This window comes from Biomphalaria glabrata, chromosome 6 (genome assembly GCF_947242115.1).
Source record: "Biomphalaria glabrata chromosome 6, xgBioGlab47.1, whole genome shotgun sequence".
Taxonomy (NCBI): domain Eukaryota; kingdom Metazoa; phylum Mollusca; class Gastropoda; family Planorbidae; genus Biomphalaria; species Biomphalaria glabrata.
In genome coordinates, this window is record NC_074716.1 from 40,947,603 (window position 1) to 40,966,163 (window position 18,561).

General features: G+C 33.9%; 1 protein-coding gene across 1 annotated transcript in view; it reads right to left on the bottom strand.

The window, feature by feature from the left end:
- LOC106073422 (ubiquitin carboxyl-terminal hydrolase 47-like) overlaps nucleotides 1-18,561 on the bottom strand; it is a 46,338-nt gene that overhangs the window by 7,523 nt on the left and 20,254 nt on the right. The window contains exons 20-33 of the mRNA XM_013233963.2: nucleotides 17,418-17,625; nucleotides 15,160-15,275; nucleotides 14,942-15,061; nucleotides 14,377-14,500; nucleotides 11,371-12,627; nucleotides 9,969-10,060; nucleotides 9,692-9,772; nucleotides 8,247-8,327; nucleotides 7,904-8,019; nucleotides 7,652-7,770; nucleotides 7,185-7,315; nucleotides 3,222-3,269; nucleotides 2,399-2,529; nucleotides 963-1,031 (exon numbers count right to left, since the gene is read on the bottom strand). Coding sequence (XP_013089417.2) covers nucleotides 963-1,031; nucleotides 2,399-2,529; nucleotides 3,222-3,269; nucleotides 7,185-7,315; nucleotides 7,652-7,770; nucleotides 7,904-8,019; nucleotides 8,247-8,327; nucleotides 9,692-9,772; nucleotides 9,969-10,060; nucleotides 11,371-12,627; nucleotides 14,377-14,500; nucleotides 14,942-15,061; nucleotides 15,160-15,275; nucleotides 17,418-17,625 — 2,693 coding nt within the window. The remainder of the gene's footprint in view (nucleotides 1-962; nucleotides 1,032-2,398; nucleotides 2,530-3,221; nucleotides 3,270-7,184; nucleotides 7,316-7,651; nucleotides 7,771-7,903; nucleotides 8,020-8,246; nucleotides 8,328-9,691; nucleotides 9,773-9,968; nucleotides 10,061-11,370; nucleotides 12,628-14,376; nucleotides 14,501-14,941; nucleotides 15,062-15,159; nucleotides 15,276-17,417; nucleotides 17,626-18,561) is intronic.

The window sequence follows — 18,561 nt, forward strand, 5'->3', positions numbered from 1 at the left end:
TAAATTTTAAGAGTAAGAAACAAATAAGAAAATTATTTAGGTTTTCAGAGTTAAATTTGGGTGTTTGTGTTTTTAACAAAAATGGCTTCCTAAACCATACAGTAACAGGAAAATAAAGGGAAAAAAATGGAAAGGCCTCAATTTGAAATATAAGTTAAAAAAAAAAAAGAATATGATAAATGGACACTGGAGGTCTCCAGTCTGCTAAATGAATTGCTGTGCAGGTCAATTTCATAGTTTTGTCTTAAGGTCCCACCATTTAAAAATGTTTCTATGGTCAGTAAATTAATTATGAAGTTAACTTAGCATTTACAGAGACCTTCAATTATAATTTGAATGATTTTAAAAACCTTCAGTTAACCTCCAGGTTCCCTCAACATTTCGTACAAGGCTACAATCTAAACCACAGTGTCACCACCCATGGAGACAAAAAAAAACCTTAAACCAAATACATTAATGTTTAGATTAAGATTAAGACCATAGCATTCAAAGCAAGTCAAACATTATTGCAATCTTTCACTTCTTTTAGTAGATGAGACACTATGCCTTCCAGCCAGTAACCCTGCTCTATACTATTCCTACATTTCTGCACAAGTCCTAAGTCTATAATCTAAATTTTTTTTTCATTAGATGAGACACTATGCCAGCCTATTCATTCTACAATTATGCCCATAATTCTAAACCAATTCTAGTCTATAATCTAGATTTATATTCACTTTGGTAAATTAATTTGGTGTTTTGACTTCATAATTATAATACCAAGGATAACTTGTTAGGATTAAAATCCAAGCTGGGTGCTATGACAACGGAATAAAGTTAATGTTTAGGTTAGACTTTTTTATCTTTACAATCAGAAGAGTGTCTGAGACTGTCAGTATGTGTTGGATATGTTATTGTGTTAGTTATGTCTACAGTAACTGAACTGGATGTGACCATAAACTTAAGCAAAAAATAAATTTTACCTGTTTTCTTTTTGGTGAATTTCTTTCTTTTTCTCCTCTGATAACTCAATCAGCTCTTCTCGGCTATTCCTACAAAAAAAAGTAGAATCCAATATTTCTAATGAGGAAACATAAAAGGCAACTTAGAACCTTTAAAAAAAAAAGAGTAAACATAAAAGTAAGAGTTGGTCTTGACAGAAAACTTTCAAGTAAACATCAAACATTTATTTCAAACAAGATAGAATGTTCTATCAAAAATGTTCTTTTAAAACACAAGAAAGACTGGAATGAGGGACAATGTACCAGACATTATAAAAGCTAGTGTTGAACTTCAGAGTACAAAGCTTAGTCTAAGTCAGGCTTTCTTAATGTATGTGCTTAAATCTGAGCGCTCAGCTATTTATCAGTTTAAGCGCTCTGCCTTCTAGCACAATCAGTGGTAGGAAAATTTGTCTGACATTAGTTTTAAATGTAATATAGAAATAAAGAAAATAGTTTTCATGTAAGTTATTACATTTAGGCAAATTTCAATTAATTATTTTTAAGTTAGACATTTGAAAACATCATTCTTATCTATTGAGGTTTACTTGGACACATTTAAGACAAATTTTTACTTAAGCTAACTAGTTAAATAAGTTTATATTCCTAAACGTATGAACCTTTAATTCCCATATTACTAATATACATTTTTTCTTTAAAATTTATTAAAGGGATATAAAAAAAAAGTGTTCACTTGGTAGTTTTAATTCATCGGGACATTTCTTATGCTAGGACAAATTCATACAAGTGTTCCTTCTTCCCTAATGCCAGTAAAGCATCGAAAGGGTTTCCTGAATCAGCCAGGAAAATTGACTTAGCATATTTTAAGATTCAAGCATGCATGACTAGATTAGCATGTGGATAAGCAATTTTCTTCTCTTTTGATGGAATGTCTGTAATGTTTAATAAACATTATATTTTTCTTTTCACTCATATAGATATTTTACATTTCCTAACATGTTGCATGGGTATTTGTAAAAACATAATTACAAAGTTGAATTTAATCTGAATAAATTTTTTTTATTCTTATGTACACTTCACTATAAAATTTTAGTAAGTAAAGTTCCATTTTGAGACGTTGCGATGTATAGAGCAGATGATGTTAAGAATATCTGTTTCTTTGGCCAACGGTTAATGACCAAGGTGTCATCTGTCCAGCACAAAGACCAACCGCCTTTATTTTCCCCAACTTAAGTCAGGTACCCATTAGAGTTGGGTGGGCTCCGGGGCACCCTAAAAATCCCAAAATTCAAAATCGCAGTCTTCACTGAGATTTGAAGCCAGGACCCCAGATTCAGAAGCCAATCACTCAACCCTCGGCCACCGAGCCACTTATAATATTTTTTAAAATTAAAATAGTTACTTCAGACTACAAAGCTATTTAAAAATTATTTTATGAATTTGATTGGACACATTACCTGAAATAAATGACATGGCCATCATCACAGATATACAGGGGCCACATGTTGAGTGTTGTGACATGGGGGTTCCATTCCAAGTCAGTGTGTATCTCCAGCACCGACACCTCACAAGGGAAAGTACCTTTACCCTGAAAAATTCAATATAGGTCAGAAAAACTGTAAAGATAAAGCATGTAATGTCTACCAAATATATTTATACATTTATATTTTTACAAACTTTTTTTGCTATGAAGATGTTTGAAGGATGTGTATGTAATACAAATGTTCATTTATTTTCTTAGAAGATCTCTTATGCATTTTAAAAAATAGCAAATAATAATGTAATAGGTTTTTATTTTATTCAGTTCTTAAACTTTACGACACAAAGGTAAGGAGCTACATAAGTATTTTAATCATATTTGAACTTAACATTATAGAAAAAAAAAAAGGTGAATGTTCAATGACTTTTTAAAAAATCTGTTAGATCTCACTATGAAGAGTGTCCAATAGAGAGATTGATAACAATGATGAATTAAGCAATTATTTCTAGTTTAAAAACTTTTCCTATCAAGTCAATGTTAAAGAGGTTTCACTAAGAAGACAAAACTACTACAGCTGCTTTGCTGGACATGGTCTGTTATTTCTGTTAGAGCTTACAATGTTCAGCTAGAAGATTTGTAAATTTTCATAATGACATCCTTTACAATCAGTGTCTAAGTCTAGATATTAGTCCTAATTTGGTCAGTAAGATTTATCAAAAACATTTCTAAATAATTTGGACGTGCATAAAAGAAAGAATATTAAAAATTGTTCAGTTGTGAATAGATGTACACAATCTCACCTTTGCAAATTCAACATTTTCAATAGGAATTCCACTCAAAGCAGAAATCTGAAACATTGAAATGAAATGATAATAATAAAACATTTATATACTCAGGGTTCATAGCCAATTTCATGAATGATTTTCCAGGTTTTCAAGGTAGAGTTTTAGATTTTCAAGGTATGCATATTGCACCATAGCAAGCAATATATATGTATATATATTTACATACATATGACATAAATATGTAAAAAGAACAATATATATATATATATATATATATATATATATATATTAAATTTAAAAACCCTCATTAAAATGTATGCTGATAAGTTGAAATCATACTTCAAAAAAAAATAAAAAATTCATCTCTAGTGTTTCCTAAGCATTTAAATGCAACTTTTTAATACATTGGAAAACACACACAAGCTAGCACTACAGAAGAATAACTTTTTTAAAATATGAGATGTAATTCAGTTAAAACTGTCGCAATCTGAAATTGGAAATTTTCTTAAATTGACATAGATTTGTAAAAAAAATATTTCATTCTTACTATAGCAGTTATCTTATCTTATCTTATATAATATAGACGTTACTTCAAAAAAGAAGATGATTACGTCCTACGGGTCATGCATTTAGTCATGCATATTAACCAATGGCTTAAATTCTGCCACATCACTGGTTTTCCTGGCTAGCTCAGGCAACCCATTCCATGCTCTAATAGCACTAGGGAAGAAGGAGTATTTGTACAAATTTGTCCTAGCATATGGGACGAGGAATGTGCCTTTATCTTTGTGTCTTTCAGAGTATTTTATTAAATTTTGTTTTTGTATTTGAAGATTATGGTTCAGTGTTTTATGTATGATTGCTACTTTACTTTTGAGCCTTCTGTCCTGAAGGCTTTCTAAATTTAGTGATTTTACTAAAGGTGTTACTCTAGTCAAATGTGAATATTCGTTTGTTATGAATCGCACTGCTCTATTTTGTGTCTGTTCTAGTTTCTTAATGTTTTCTTGAGTTGAGGGGTCCCAAACGGAGGATGCATATTCTATTATTGGCCTAACCAAGGTTAAATAACATTTTAGTTTTATGTTCTTATTTGATTTATAGAAATTTCTTTTAATAAATCCTAATGCTTTGTTTGATTTTTTTGTAGTTTCATCAATATGTGGATTCCATGACAGTTTTTCATTTATTATAACACCTAGGTATTTTGCGTTTTTAGTCTGTGTTACTGGTTTGCCATGAATAAGATAAGTGGAATTAATTTGTTTTAGTTTTTTTGTTACTCTTAACAACTGACATTTTTCTGGGTGGAAAGACATGCTCCAATTTGATTCCCATTTCTGTAATTCATCTAATTCTCTTTGTAAAATATCTGTGTCTTGTGTTGTTTTTATTGTTCTATATATTATGCAATCATCTGCAAATAATGTGACTTTTGTTCCTAAAGTAATGCAATTTGGTAAATCATTTATGTAAATTAAAAATAGTAGTGGACCCAAGACTGTTCCTTGAGGTACACCTGAGTTTACTGTTATCGGTGTTGATTTAGAGCCATTTATTATTACAGTTTGTTCTCTCCCTATCAGAAAATCTTTAATCCACTGATGCAGTGGACCATTTATGCAGAAATATTTTAACTTTTTAAGCAAACTATGGTGGTGAACTTTGTCAAAAGCCTTAGAAAAATCTAGTAAGGTAGCATCTATTTGTTCACTATTATCTAAACCTTTTGAAAAATCATCAATTAGTCCTATTAGTTGTGTTTCACATGATCTATATTTCCTAAAGCCATGTTGGTATGGTGTGAGGACATTATGTTTGTCTAAGTGGTTTATGATGTTGCTACATATTATGTGTTCTAGGATTTTGCATGTGATGCTGGTAAGTGATACTGGTCTGTAGTTTCCTGGGTCAGATTTTTCTCCTTTTTTAAATAGGGGGGTGACATTAGCTTCTTTCCAGTCCTTTGGTACTCTGCCCTGGTTAAGTGAAGTCTGAAAGAGTATTTTGAACACTGGGGCTAGCTCATTACTTAGTTCTTTGAGTAATCTAGCTTGAATACCATCAGGTCCAGAAGCTTTATTTGGTTTGGTGTTGGCTAAAAGTTTTTGAATTCCATTTTCTTGTACTACTATATCTTCTATGTTGTCTACTTGGTTCAAATTCAGTAATATGTCTTTGTCTCCTGGGGCTGAGAATGCTGATGCAAAGTATTTGTTTAGGATGTTTGCTTTAGTTTCATTATCATTATGTATTATGTTATGTTCATCTTTTAATGGCGCTATGCCTGTTGTTTCCATTTTCTTAGACTTAATGTATGACCATAGGTTTTTGTTGTTATCTTTAGATATTACATTGTTTATGTATTCACTCTGCAGCTGTCTGCTTACTTTTTGGGTTAAGTGTTTAATTTTTATATACTTTTTGTAAACTCTTTCTGCATTAGTTTCTTTAAATTTTCTATATAGGTTTTCCTTCTGTTTACAAAGCTTCTTTAGTCTATTATTGTTGACTTGCTTTCCATCAGTTTTAAGTAAATTACAACCAAAATAACTCTACGGGCTATTCTACAGCTGTGTGCCAAATATTTTCGTTAAATCTACAGTAGATCTAGACTCTAATTTAATTCACTAAATTCGCGGACTTTTCACGGCTGTGAGAGAATTATCTTCACTCTATTCTATTGGATTAGCGCAAATTAAGTCTAGATCTAAGTCTAAGTCACTAAATTCGCGGACTTTTTTCGAATTATCTTCACTGAATCACCGTAAATCTAGTCCCTAAAATTCGCGGACTTTTCACGCTGTGTGCGAATTATTTTCACTGATTCTACCATAAATCTAGAGTCTAGATCTAAGTCACTAACTTCGGACTTTTCACGGCTGTCACTGCTTCTACAGTCTAGATCTAATTAAGTCACTAAATTGGGGGACTTTTCTCGGCTGTGTGCGAATTATCTTCACTGAATCTATCGTAGATCTAGACTCTATAGATTCTAACCCAATGTCACTAAACTTCGCGGACTTTTAACGGCTGTGAGAGAATAATCTTCACTAGGTTCTAGTGATTTAGCGTAAATCTAGAATCTAGCGTATTTCTAGAGCAATCTAGACATTAGATCATAATTAGATGTACCATTATCTAGATCCTTAAATAAACTAAAATTCACGGAGTTTTCAGGTTAAGCGCGAATTATCTTCACTAGATCTAACTTAGATCTAAATCTAGATACTATTTCTAGCTAGATGAGAAGGATGGATCGTGAGAAGACTCAAAAAGAACGGTAGCAATTATACTTAAACACTAAATCATAATCTCCAAATACAAAATCTAATAAAATACTCAGAAAGACACAAAGATAAGATGATATACGGACTTTCCACGCGAAGTCACTCTTACTGTTACAAGAAGATTTTTGGCCAGGGAGGGCCCGGAGGGGTGTAGCCTTCACATTAGGCTGCTAATTGCTCTAGTTATAGACAATAGTCACTACAACTAGATCTAGCGCGTCTTCAGTCGGAACAGTGAAACGAAAATAGTGCTAAGTGAAATGCTTGCATGAGCCAAGGTCGTTTTCAATCACGAGGTCGCGCTTCACAAGTGGGTGAAAGGCAGTGTAGACGCGTCGTCACTGGTCAGCTCAAATGTAACCGGGAAAAAAAAACAAAATAAACACCAGGTATCGGGAGGGAAAGAACTCAAGGTCCAGTTTTAAAATTCAAGTTTTTTTCACTGTTTTTTACGAAATTCAAGGCTTTTTCAAGGCCTTGAATTTAATATGAAATTCAAGGTGTATTCAAGGTTTTCAAGGTGGCTACGAACCCTGTATACTATATAAAATTATTCATTTTAAAAAAATATGAATTGCCAGTAGAAAGTACTTGTTTAGAATCTAAAATAGTGTAACCCTATTGATGCTGGGGTCAACCAAAAGCAAAGGGAAACCAGGGGTGAGGGAGTAATAAACAGTGGGCAAACCTTTTGTTTCAGCTCTTCCACAGACTGGTGTTTCAAAACAACTTCAAGGAATGGATCAATCTGATGTGTGGACGGATGCCATTGGCGAACATATATAGCCAGATGTGATGTTTCTTTTAGCTCTTCTGGACCTAATTGAAATACAGAATCACAATATAACTAGTAGTAGTCATATTTATGGCTAAATAAAAAAAATACATCTATTGAATGTTGAGCTTGTATATTCTAAAAGTTACTAAGGATTTTAAAAAGATGTATTGTTATCCACTTCATACTAGTTTTCACAAGAAATGATTATGGGCACATATGGATGTTCTATTTAAAATTTAACTGGGGCATCTGAACTAGGAAGCTGGTAGGATTCATTATAAAAAAATATACACAAATTGCAGATCTTTAAAGTGATAATTTTGGACCCTAAAAGTTAAAAATCTAAAAATTATTTTAAAAAAATTGAAATAACTTACTATCTAAAATTTCCAAAAAAATTTCCCAATTGGGATAAATGGGGATTTCATTTTCATAAACATGGCTGTCCAGATAAACTGTACCAGGATTAGTCCAAGACTTCTTCCTTAGTCGACATCTGAAAGATCAATATAATAGTACCTTGATTAACACAGACATACACACAAATAATTACCTATAAAAAAAAACAACAATAAATTATGTCCTAGAAAATAAAAAGTAGAAAATTAGGAAAAGTACCATAACCTTACCTTTCAAGTGGAATGTCAAGGCCACACTGCTCTTTAATTTCATCCAACACCAGAAGTTTGGATTCCAATACAGTCATACCTTTTGCGAAAATTGTTTCGATGAGAAATTTGCTTGGCTGAAATGAGTGAAACCAATGACAAGTTAAAAAAAAAAGCATCAACATAGCTCCATGAAGATAAACATGTTTTTAAATGAACTACAATAAAAGCTAATAGGTTAAAGGATGTTGTACATATAGTGCATCTACCATTTGTACAGCACAAAACTATTAGTTCAACCTTCAACATAAAAAATGTATTTCTAAAACTAAAGTCTAAATCTCTACTTCTCATGTGATCTAACCTCTGGATCATTGACACAAAGCTGGTACACTTTTACTCTGTGTTCCCCAGGCTGAAGAGCACGTCCTAACTTGATATTAAACTGGAAATAAACAGGTGTAATTATTTCAGTAAGTAAGCAAAACATAAATCTCAGACCCTGCAGTCCATGGGACAGATGTAAAGCTTATCTGTTTCAATGACAGATGAATGACAAAGGTGTCATGTGGCCAGCACAACCACCAACCAATTTGACTTAAGCCACCTAATAATAACCACATAATTCAGAATCCCCAACCCTTCAGATAGAAAACCAAGTGTTAACCATTCAACCACCAGGCCCCCACAATTTAGTATGATAATACACAGTACCAATTGTCCTATTACTAAAACCAAAATGTCCATATTTCTATGATCAAGGGTTAAAAAAGTGTATTGGCCTACCATCTTTAGCCTACTTAACAAATATCAGAAACCTATTAGCAACATCACCCCTAAATACCAAAAGGAAAACAAAATACTCCCAGTTTGGAAACCAAATTGTGGGATGCAAATTACTGAAAAAAATAGGGAGAGGAAGCAAGAACCCAAGGAAATATGTTGTATTTTCACTGTACTTATATATTTATTATGAATGATTAAAAAAAACAAAATCATTCAATTAAATTACATTTCATCTCCTAAGTAGGACATTACATGCTGATTTCATGAGAGACATTTGCTCAAGATGAATTCAAAGCAAGCAGTTCTAGAATTTCACTTTCTTAAGTAAGAACTATCAAATTTCGTATCCAATGACGTATCGTCATTGTGTTCACATTTTCTGTGAGCAAAACAGGCATGCTCCCAGACCTCTTGCTCAAAATTAGGACAACAATCAAACCCATTTACATGATCTACTGCCTTGAATGTCTTCAAAATTGGCCAATAGACCTCAATTTAACTTTATTTGACCTGCACATAGTAGATGCTTGGAGAATGAACTTCTGAAGCTCAGTATGTAGGAAAATGCTTTGTTTCCACTAGAGAGCTTACAGCACTCCAGACCTCTTAACTGGTTGATTTCTTGGGGGGTGGCAAAGGGTGAATGTGTGAAACTAAATTTTTTGGTCTAAAGAGGGGAATCACAAGCAAGAGTTTGGGAAACACTAACTTAACCAATGGTCAGCCATGCCCCATGTCATTAAAAAAAAAGGAATTTAAACAATAGTTTCTTCTTCAATAGATCCAGTGTAACAATGTTTGATGATGAACAATTTATATTATTTACACTATTGTTCAACTTAGATTAAACCACTTCTTCCAATATTATTTGTTGATGGCAAATAATAATTGACAAAAATGAAGCCCTTGCTTGTAATGTATTATCCTAACACTATAATGCTCTACTATTAGTTAGCATTCCAACTTTTCAATTGTACAAATATATTCAAAAACAAAAGACTGGCTACTGAAGACCACACTTACCTTTCCATCCTCAAAAAATGAAAGTGTATCAGATAAGCGTACACTTTCAAATTCCTGATTATTAGAATAAACACGATACACCTGGAATTCAAAATTGTATGCCATACATGATGACGCAAGCAAAGTATGAAAAACAGCATGCAATATAATAAAACATCTGAACACACTATTTTGTATTTACCATTTAAAGATAAAATATAATTCTTTGCCAGTATTCTCAAGTTATATATATGTTTATTCAGTTCAAGTTATGAGGAAAATATGAAATCTAACCTACCTTAAAAAAATTAGATACAACACCAACATATGGTTGAAGATATTGCTTGAAAGACCCAAGGGTTATTCTTTTGTCAACAGAAACAGTCAATACTAGAAATTTGAAAAAATGAAAACTCTGTCATTAAATACTTATTAGAAATTACATTTTTTTAAAGTTCTACAATCAACTTTACTTTTTTAGTCCACATTTTTTATTTTTTTACAGGCATTCACAGTAAAATTAAGAAACAATAGTTTATTGTGATTGTGCACATTTCAAATCAGCGGACGCAACTAGTTGTGAATCATACTTCAAAGCTTTAACTTCTATTGAAAACTAGAATTTTCATACTGTGAGTGAATAATATGGCCGGAAGGATTAAACATTTCCATAGGCTGAAGTTGGCCTGGGGGCAGTAGTTTGCCTATCACTCCTTGAAACCAAGGAATCATAATTTTAAAAGGAGTACACATTAGTCTTTTTTTTTAATGTTTAATTTCTATTAACTGATTTACTAACAGAAATTAAAACATGCACAAATATTTATAATGCTATAGCAGATCAAACTTAGAACATCTTTCCATTTAAAAAAGCAAAAAATATCCCCACAATTCTTATTAAAAAACAAAACTTGAGTCTTCACTTGATGGATAATATGAGAGTGAAAACTGGAGACATTTTTACTAAGTACACTGTCAGACAGAGGACACGCCTATAAAGTTTGGCCAAGTTGATGGTTTATTACATATGACAAATTAAACTGCTTTTACTGTTTTTCACTATTAACAATATGAAACATTTTAGCAGTTTTTAGGTCACCAACTCAGCATTGGTCACATTCACCAGTTTCTTTGGAGGATCATGTAAGAAAAATAGAATTTTTAGCAGTTGGCTCACTATAGAGAAAGTGCTTTTTTAACCATCTTTAGAATATCCTGATACTTGCTTAAACAATAGGACATCATCAATTTACCCAGCACTATAAAGTTTCAGTACAACAAACACACACATGTAGTTATAACAAAACCTGTAATTATAACAATATGGGAAAGCTGTTCAGAATGCTGACATGTAGAAAGATTACAAATTCCATTAAACACATGTTCTCAATAAAATGCTTTCAAACAACATTTCATACTTTGCTTAAAAAGGACAGACATTTTAAAGCATGCAGACAACATAATATCCAATTTGTGTAATTAGATTATTCAATACTTTACATTTGAATAGTGTTTTATGACTTCTATTCAAACAGATTGGCATACCACACAACAGTGTTTCACAACTATTATACAACATTTGCATTTTCTGAAATATCAGAATAAAAATTAGAGGCAATACAGAATAAACCAATCATTACCTATATGATGCATATGTGAGTGCTTTATTAGCTCAATGTAATGGAACTTTGGTCACTTACTTCTTTCTTCAGAGTCAGAAAACTCTGACATCACAGCATAGAAATATCTCTTCACCTCTTCCTCTTCTTCCTCATTCTTAGTCGTCTTAACCACTTGAGAAGAGCCAGTCTTGTTATGTCGATCTGTGTACAGGTGTGGCGTTGGAGGAGGAGGTGGTGGTGGTGGTGGTGGAGGAGGGTGCCCTCGCAACCTCAAGTCAATGTCGCCCACCTCTCCCTCCGGTGGGTGAGATGAATCCCCGGAAGCTCCGGGCTGTAAGCTTTCACTGTTGGCAGATGGAAATCCCCAATGAGCATCGGGGTGGAAAGATGAAGATGGGAATGAATGTTTAGATTTGATACTGTCCTGCTGATTGACTGCAGATATATCTCTGTCCCAGTCCTCTACTGGATCACACTGGCCCATGGGGAACTGGGCATCAAAGTTTGTTTGAAAACGGTGATTTATGGGCCCCAAGTCTAAATCATGAATAACGATCCCACTCCTCCTCCCAGATCCGCAACCACGAGGATTGACAGCACCAGAAAGGTCAATGTCTTTTTCCTCCTCATTGTCCTCTTCAAATCCATAGCCATCTTCTGGCGAGGAGAGGATAGGCTCTGGGTCAGGGCCAGAGCAGCTAAAGTTGAACTCCGCACTCGTGCTGGTGTCTTCCTGACTCCCCGTGCTTGGGCCAGACCCCAGGCACTGGATGGAGTCATCACTGTGGTCAGCGCATGTGTGATAGATGGACGGGTCACTCCTGGAGCTTGTCAGGCAGGCGCTGGACAGCTTGGAACAGACATTGGCCATGTCCACAGTCAGCTGCTCATGTGAGGAAGAGTGTGGGCGGGAGGAGGCAGAAGCAGAGTCTCGCGCTTTGCAGTCATCACCTATCCCACTGCTAGATTCACAGTCACTGGTCAATCGAGGGGTTTCAGTCTTATCCACCCCAGCTTCTGCGTCCTCGTCAAAAGCAGAAGCAATCACATCATCTCCCTGTGAAAGGTTTGTCAATGTTCCAGCACCATAACGGGTGTCTGTTGCTGTTGAGCTGCTGATTGAGAAATTAGAGCCAGGGTCAAGGCCAGACAGAGAATGTTTAGAGTTTGTAGCCCCACTATAAAAAGCTGAATCATGTTCACTGATTCCCTCATCACCATCAGCGGGCACATGAGCTGTAAGTTGTTTGACAGTGTAGGATGGGGTGGTACCCTCCCCTTTGTGAGGGGACTTAACCACTTCCTTCATAGTTGATAAATACTCTTGCACAGATTCTGTGAGACAATAAGTAAAAAAGGTTACTTAAAAAAAAGCTTTATGCAATCATGGTTATACAATATACTGTAACTGTCTTTCTACAAGAACCAATTTTGTTGAAAATAAATATTTCAAGTGACATAAATTGTTAGTAAACATTCCCAAGTTCTCAAATGCAGACAATAATTGTCTTAAAAACATAGCCTAGAAATTGAAACAAAAACTCGGAATGAAGGAAACTATTTTGTTCAGGTTACATCACAAAAAAGTAGATTATTGCCTAGGCCTTGATCAATACTTAAAGTGATAAGCAATATATTTAGAAAAAAATAATATTCATCAACTTCTTCCCAAAGGAATAAAATATTTGAGCTTTATAATATGAAAAAAGCAAATAATTGGGCATGGAATTTTCTTACAAATTTTCTTTGATAATCAAACTAAAAGCATTTTTTAAAAAAAAGTACTTTTCTTAGAAATAATTATAAAATCCCAATGTTCAATTCAAATTCATAAATTTCTTTTTATCCACTCTGTATAGGAATAAATAATATAATTACACTGGCATTCATTAATCAAAGTCATTTTGATTCATTTTACCCAAGCTTTTGTTTAGTCTACACATTTCAATACAATTTTTATGCTGTATTTGTGTTTTCATTTACAAATGATCTGCTGCCGCCTGAATGAAGATTATATGTGTTATGTTTTGTTTTGATAAACTGTTGAGAAAGAGATATAATTAAGTCAGTCTCTTTTCATATATTAGCTTCATGGTCAAGTGTTTGTCATTATATGGCTTTATTAAATTCACTGACATGTGGAAAGACCAAGGCTTTTTATTGCCAACAAAATGTCAATTGTACAATAGAAACAAATGATGACATTTTTAGGCAGAATAAACAACTACTTTGACCATTTGACAGTCAGCAAAAATAGAAAAATACTTTTGACAGACTAAAAGCATTTCTTATACTAATCAAAGTTATTTATGAGAGCCAGGATGAATTAAAAATATTCTTACTAGAGAGAAAACTGAAATCTGTAGAGGACATAATAAAAGTCAAAAAGGTGTATTGTGGCAGACCATGGTACAAAATTGAACAGAGGTTGTGACATTCAAGAAACAGTAGCCTTTAACAGGTCTAAGGAGACGGAAACAGAAGATTTTTATAACAACACGTCAAGAAAGAGTGTGTAACGCTGAGATACTCAGGTCTTCCCAGCATCTTTACGATCCTCAGACAACGCTGTCTGCGCCGACAGTCATGTCCATTGGATGGAGGACAATTGTATCCCGAAAGTCCTCCTTTATGGTCAACTTGCAAGTTGCTCAAGAAAAACTGGTTATCCCCACCATTAATCAAATGGGACCTCAAAGCTAAAGAAATTTATGTTGACTTGACTACTGGGAAGACTTAGTCCTAGACCACACATTGTGGAGAGAGATGAAAGAAAGCTATGGATAATGAATAAGCATTGGTCGCTGCTCTGGAAGTAAAGTGTGCCAAACAATAACTGGCTGGCTCCTCTATCACCAAAAAGAATGCCACTTTAACATGAAAAAAGTGTTTTACAAGACAGGAGATGAACCATAGTCGTTCTACAACTGAAAGAGGCCAACTAAGTAACTAAATTCACTTATCAAAAGTATTGTATTCTAGTAATGTCCTTCACATGTCAAAAGCTTGAGGACACTTCTTGTAGCTGTGTTACAGAAAGATTATCATTTTTTTTAAATTATACAAAAAATTATATGGACTTACTATGACTAGGTAAACAACATGTAATACGAATAGTGTTTTGGTACTGGTCCAGAAGCTGACACAGTTTAGACTGGCTGTAGGGTAGACTGTTGTCTTGGACATCTCCTGAACACTCGATGAAAACCTTACAAAAAGAAAAGTAAATTTTGTTATAAGTGATGACTCATGAGACAGAGTGTAGTGGCACAATGGATGCATAACTGCACAACTAGGGATCTTAAGTTTCAATTAATCTTAGTTGTTTAAAAGAAAGGATTTGTCCCCTCTTGGTTTAAAGATGTTCCCTATTTTAGTAAACAGTAATGGATCTGACCTTTGTTAGAAAATGTCAGCCCCAGTGCTTGGTTAAAAAAAAACAAGTTCCACTTTCAATATATGTGCCTGGCCAAATAGATCTCTCCGTTATTTTAAAAGTATTAATTTTTTTATTTAATAAAAGCAATATTAGCTAAGATTGAACAAGTTTGTTTTTTTAAGTAATTTTTTTACTTAACAAGTTGTTGTTTTTTTTAAGTAATTTTTTTTACTTTTTAGTATGTCAATAAGTAATTGAATCTAACTAAACCTTATTGGACTTGTAGAATCCTTCTGCCTTCAAGGTCTTAGCAGGTTCAACTAGAGGTCTCAAGTCATTATGAAATCTCTCCAGGACACATCTCATTTGAGCAGCAGGGTAGCCCAGCATCTAAACAACATTACACACACAAATAATTCACTTAACAGAAATAGTGTAATAAATCATAAGAGACAGAAACTGAAGAACGTAATAAGACAAGGACTAACCTGTTCCAGAAGCTGCTTAAATTCTTGAACTGTTTGCACATGATAGGCTCGGACACTGATGGGAGGATGGATGCTGCTGGAGAAAATGTTCACAACAAACACTTTGACTGTTACACCTGTAGGACAGCCAAGGTAACATTCAGTTCTGACACACTATTGCTGACACAGTATCTAGTAGGTTACCATCTTCACATATACAATCCTTCTCAGTGGATCTATGGGGAAAGTCAGCCACTCTGACCCCTAATGGACTGCATCTAAGGTAGTTTACTTTTCACATGTTGTAGGTGATTTCTACTAAGGAGTTTTTAAGATTTTTATAAGAATTTATCACTAAATTGGGAGGCGCTGTGGCTGAGTGGTAAAGCACTTGGCTTCTGAACCAGAGTAACAGGTTTGATTCCTAGTGGAGACGCTGATTTTTAATTTCTGGATCTTTGGTCCCCTCTGAGTCCACCCAGCTCTAATGGGTACATGACAGTTGGGGAAAAGAAGTCAGTTGGTCATTGTGATGACCACAATACCCTTGTTAACCCTAGGCCAAAGAAATAGATGACCTTTACATCATCTGCCTTATAGATCATAAGGTCTGAGAGGGTAACTTTACTTTAAATTGGTATTTTGCATATAACTCTAATCTAGCATTAAAAGTAAACTTTTAAATAAGAAGCTCCTATCTTATATAATACAAACGTTTCTTCAAAAAAGAAGATGATTACGTCCTACGCGTCATGCATTCTGCCAAGTCACTGGTTTTCCTGGCTAGCTCAGACACATAGAATTTTTTCCACAATCCTCTCAGTGTTTTTACGAGAGAGAATTTAGATTTTTAACAATGGTACTAGATTTGGTACAATATATGGTTTCACTGTTCAACTCTGAACGTCACATACTAGATACAGATCTAAGGTTAATATTTATCAATTAAGACATCTAAGAAAAAAAAAAAATTACATATACAACACTAGGAAATATTTTGGTTCCCTATCAAAAAATTATAATTTATCGCAATACAACAAAATAAAATTGTTTCAATAAATTTGTTATTGAGGTCCAAGCAATCAAATTAGTCTACCAATGGGTGGTCACATATAGAAACAAGTTAACTAAAATAAAAATAAAATAAAACTTCTTTTAAACTTGATGGAAAGCACTATACTAATGTCTAGTAGATATTTTCAATGTTAACAGATTGAACATGTGTATAGGCAATGTCCAATAAAGTTTTATTACTTCCAGAGGAGCCAGTCTGTCTAGCACTCAACTAGGTGTTAACTAGAGTATCCAGATGAATGGGTAGATTCCCAGTAGATGAAAAAAAAGAGGGGGGTGTAAAGGTATATTAAAGGTGAAAGTAAAAATGTTACCTAAAAATGAGGGCCCGTTTACATTTTTCAGCTAGCTTGTAAGATCTCTTTTTTTAAATTTTTTTTTATTTTAAGCATAATTTTTATCACATACTGTCCTCATTAACAAAATATTAACTACAACAACAACAAAATTAAATAAACTCGGATTAGACTTAGACCTGATCTCTAGAAAGTTTTTGTTTTTGGAAATAATAGATACAAAAGTTTTAATGTAAATAAATTAAACACGTGACGAGAATATATATTAACAAATGTTACTATCCAGTGAAGGATTTGTCTGTGAACAATTTGTCTGTGAACGAATTGTTAGTGAACGATTTGTCGCGTGAACGATTTGTCGTGAACCAACTGTCGGTGAACAAATTGTCTGTGAGCGAATAGCCACGTGAACGAATTGTCGGGTGAACGAAATGTCTGGTGAACGAATAGTCACGTGAATGAAAAGTCGTGAACGATTTGTCGGTGAACAAAATGTCAGTGAACGAATTGTCGTGGAACCCACAATACCCTTGTTAACCTTAGGCCAAAGAAACAGATGACCTTTACATCATCTGCCTTATAGATCATAAGGTCTGAGAGGGTAACTTTACTTTAAATTGGTATTTTGCATATAACTCTAATCTAGCATTAAAAGTAAACTTTTAAATAAGAAGCTCCTATCCACTTTTGTGACAATTATCCTTTCTTAATTCCTCATTGAAGCCTGACAGATGACCCTGTTTAGTATGTTGCCCCAAGGACAAGAATGAGGATCTATTCCAGTTTAGCTAATGTATCACACCATGTAGAGGTAGGGTGCTTTTAGCATTACAGATGATCACAACATAATGCATTTTCTCTTATTGTAGATAAGGAATTCATCATAAAACTACAACTCAGAATATTCACCTCCTGGTTTGTATTCATTAAAGGCCTGGTCAGACTTCTTAGTCTCCAAGAGCAAATCAAAAGTATAATTGGACTTGACTCCACCCAGCACATGAGAGATCAGGGTTGACTCTTCTCCTTCAAAGGACTTCTCCAGAGAGTCTTGATACTCATCATACTTCACCAGACGACAACAGTCCAAGGGGACCAATGTTTCCAGGTGGAAAAGCTATCAACATATAGGAAAATATCAAATTGTATATAGTATGCACACACACAGAAATATAATTACAATAAAAAAGAAAATTAAAATAATTAAATAATCATCCTCTCAGCAATCAACTTAGTGCCAACAAATTTATTTCAAAATAACCATGTATTTGTAGGAATATATATTCAGCAAATACCAATATAGCAAGAAAACAAATGATGCAAATGGGACTGGATTGTGCATACAATGTAAAGATCAGCAGACAATGTTCAGAACAGACTCTTAGACTGGAACCCACAGAACAGAAATGCTGGGAAACCGCAGAAAACATTGAGGAGATTGGTAGAACAAGAACTAAAGAAGGCAAGATAGACATGAACCCAACTGAGGGGAAAGACCCAGAACAGAGTCTGATTGCCAAGTACTGTTGCAGCATTATGCTCTACTGGGAGTCAAAAAGACTAATTCAAGCCAAAGTCAAAATATACATTCTCTAACATGTTTATTTTGGTGTTTTTTTTTGCCATGTATAGTTCCTTTACTTGATCTCTAGATCATTTTTATTTCTGATAAATTCATTAAGATGCACAATAAAACTTTGTTATACCCAGGGTTAGTAGCACTTTTTCATAACAAAATTTTAGGAGATTTTAGGAGGTTTTTTAAGGAGGAAAGGTATGACACACGCACATGCATGCACTCATGCACACACACAAATTCACATACCTACAATGAAAAACACACACAAAATTATACATTTTTTACATTAATTATTGGTATATATGAATGTGGAAATAAATATCTTGCCAACATCCCACCCAGAACAGAAACAATGTCATCAGCTGTGGTATGTCCACAGAAAATGTAATAAAAGTTATCCCAAAACCTATAACATCCATTTTTTTTTTAAAGATTTTTAAAAAACATTATAAATGGTTGCTATTCCTGTTTTTT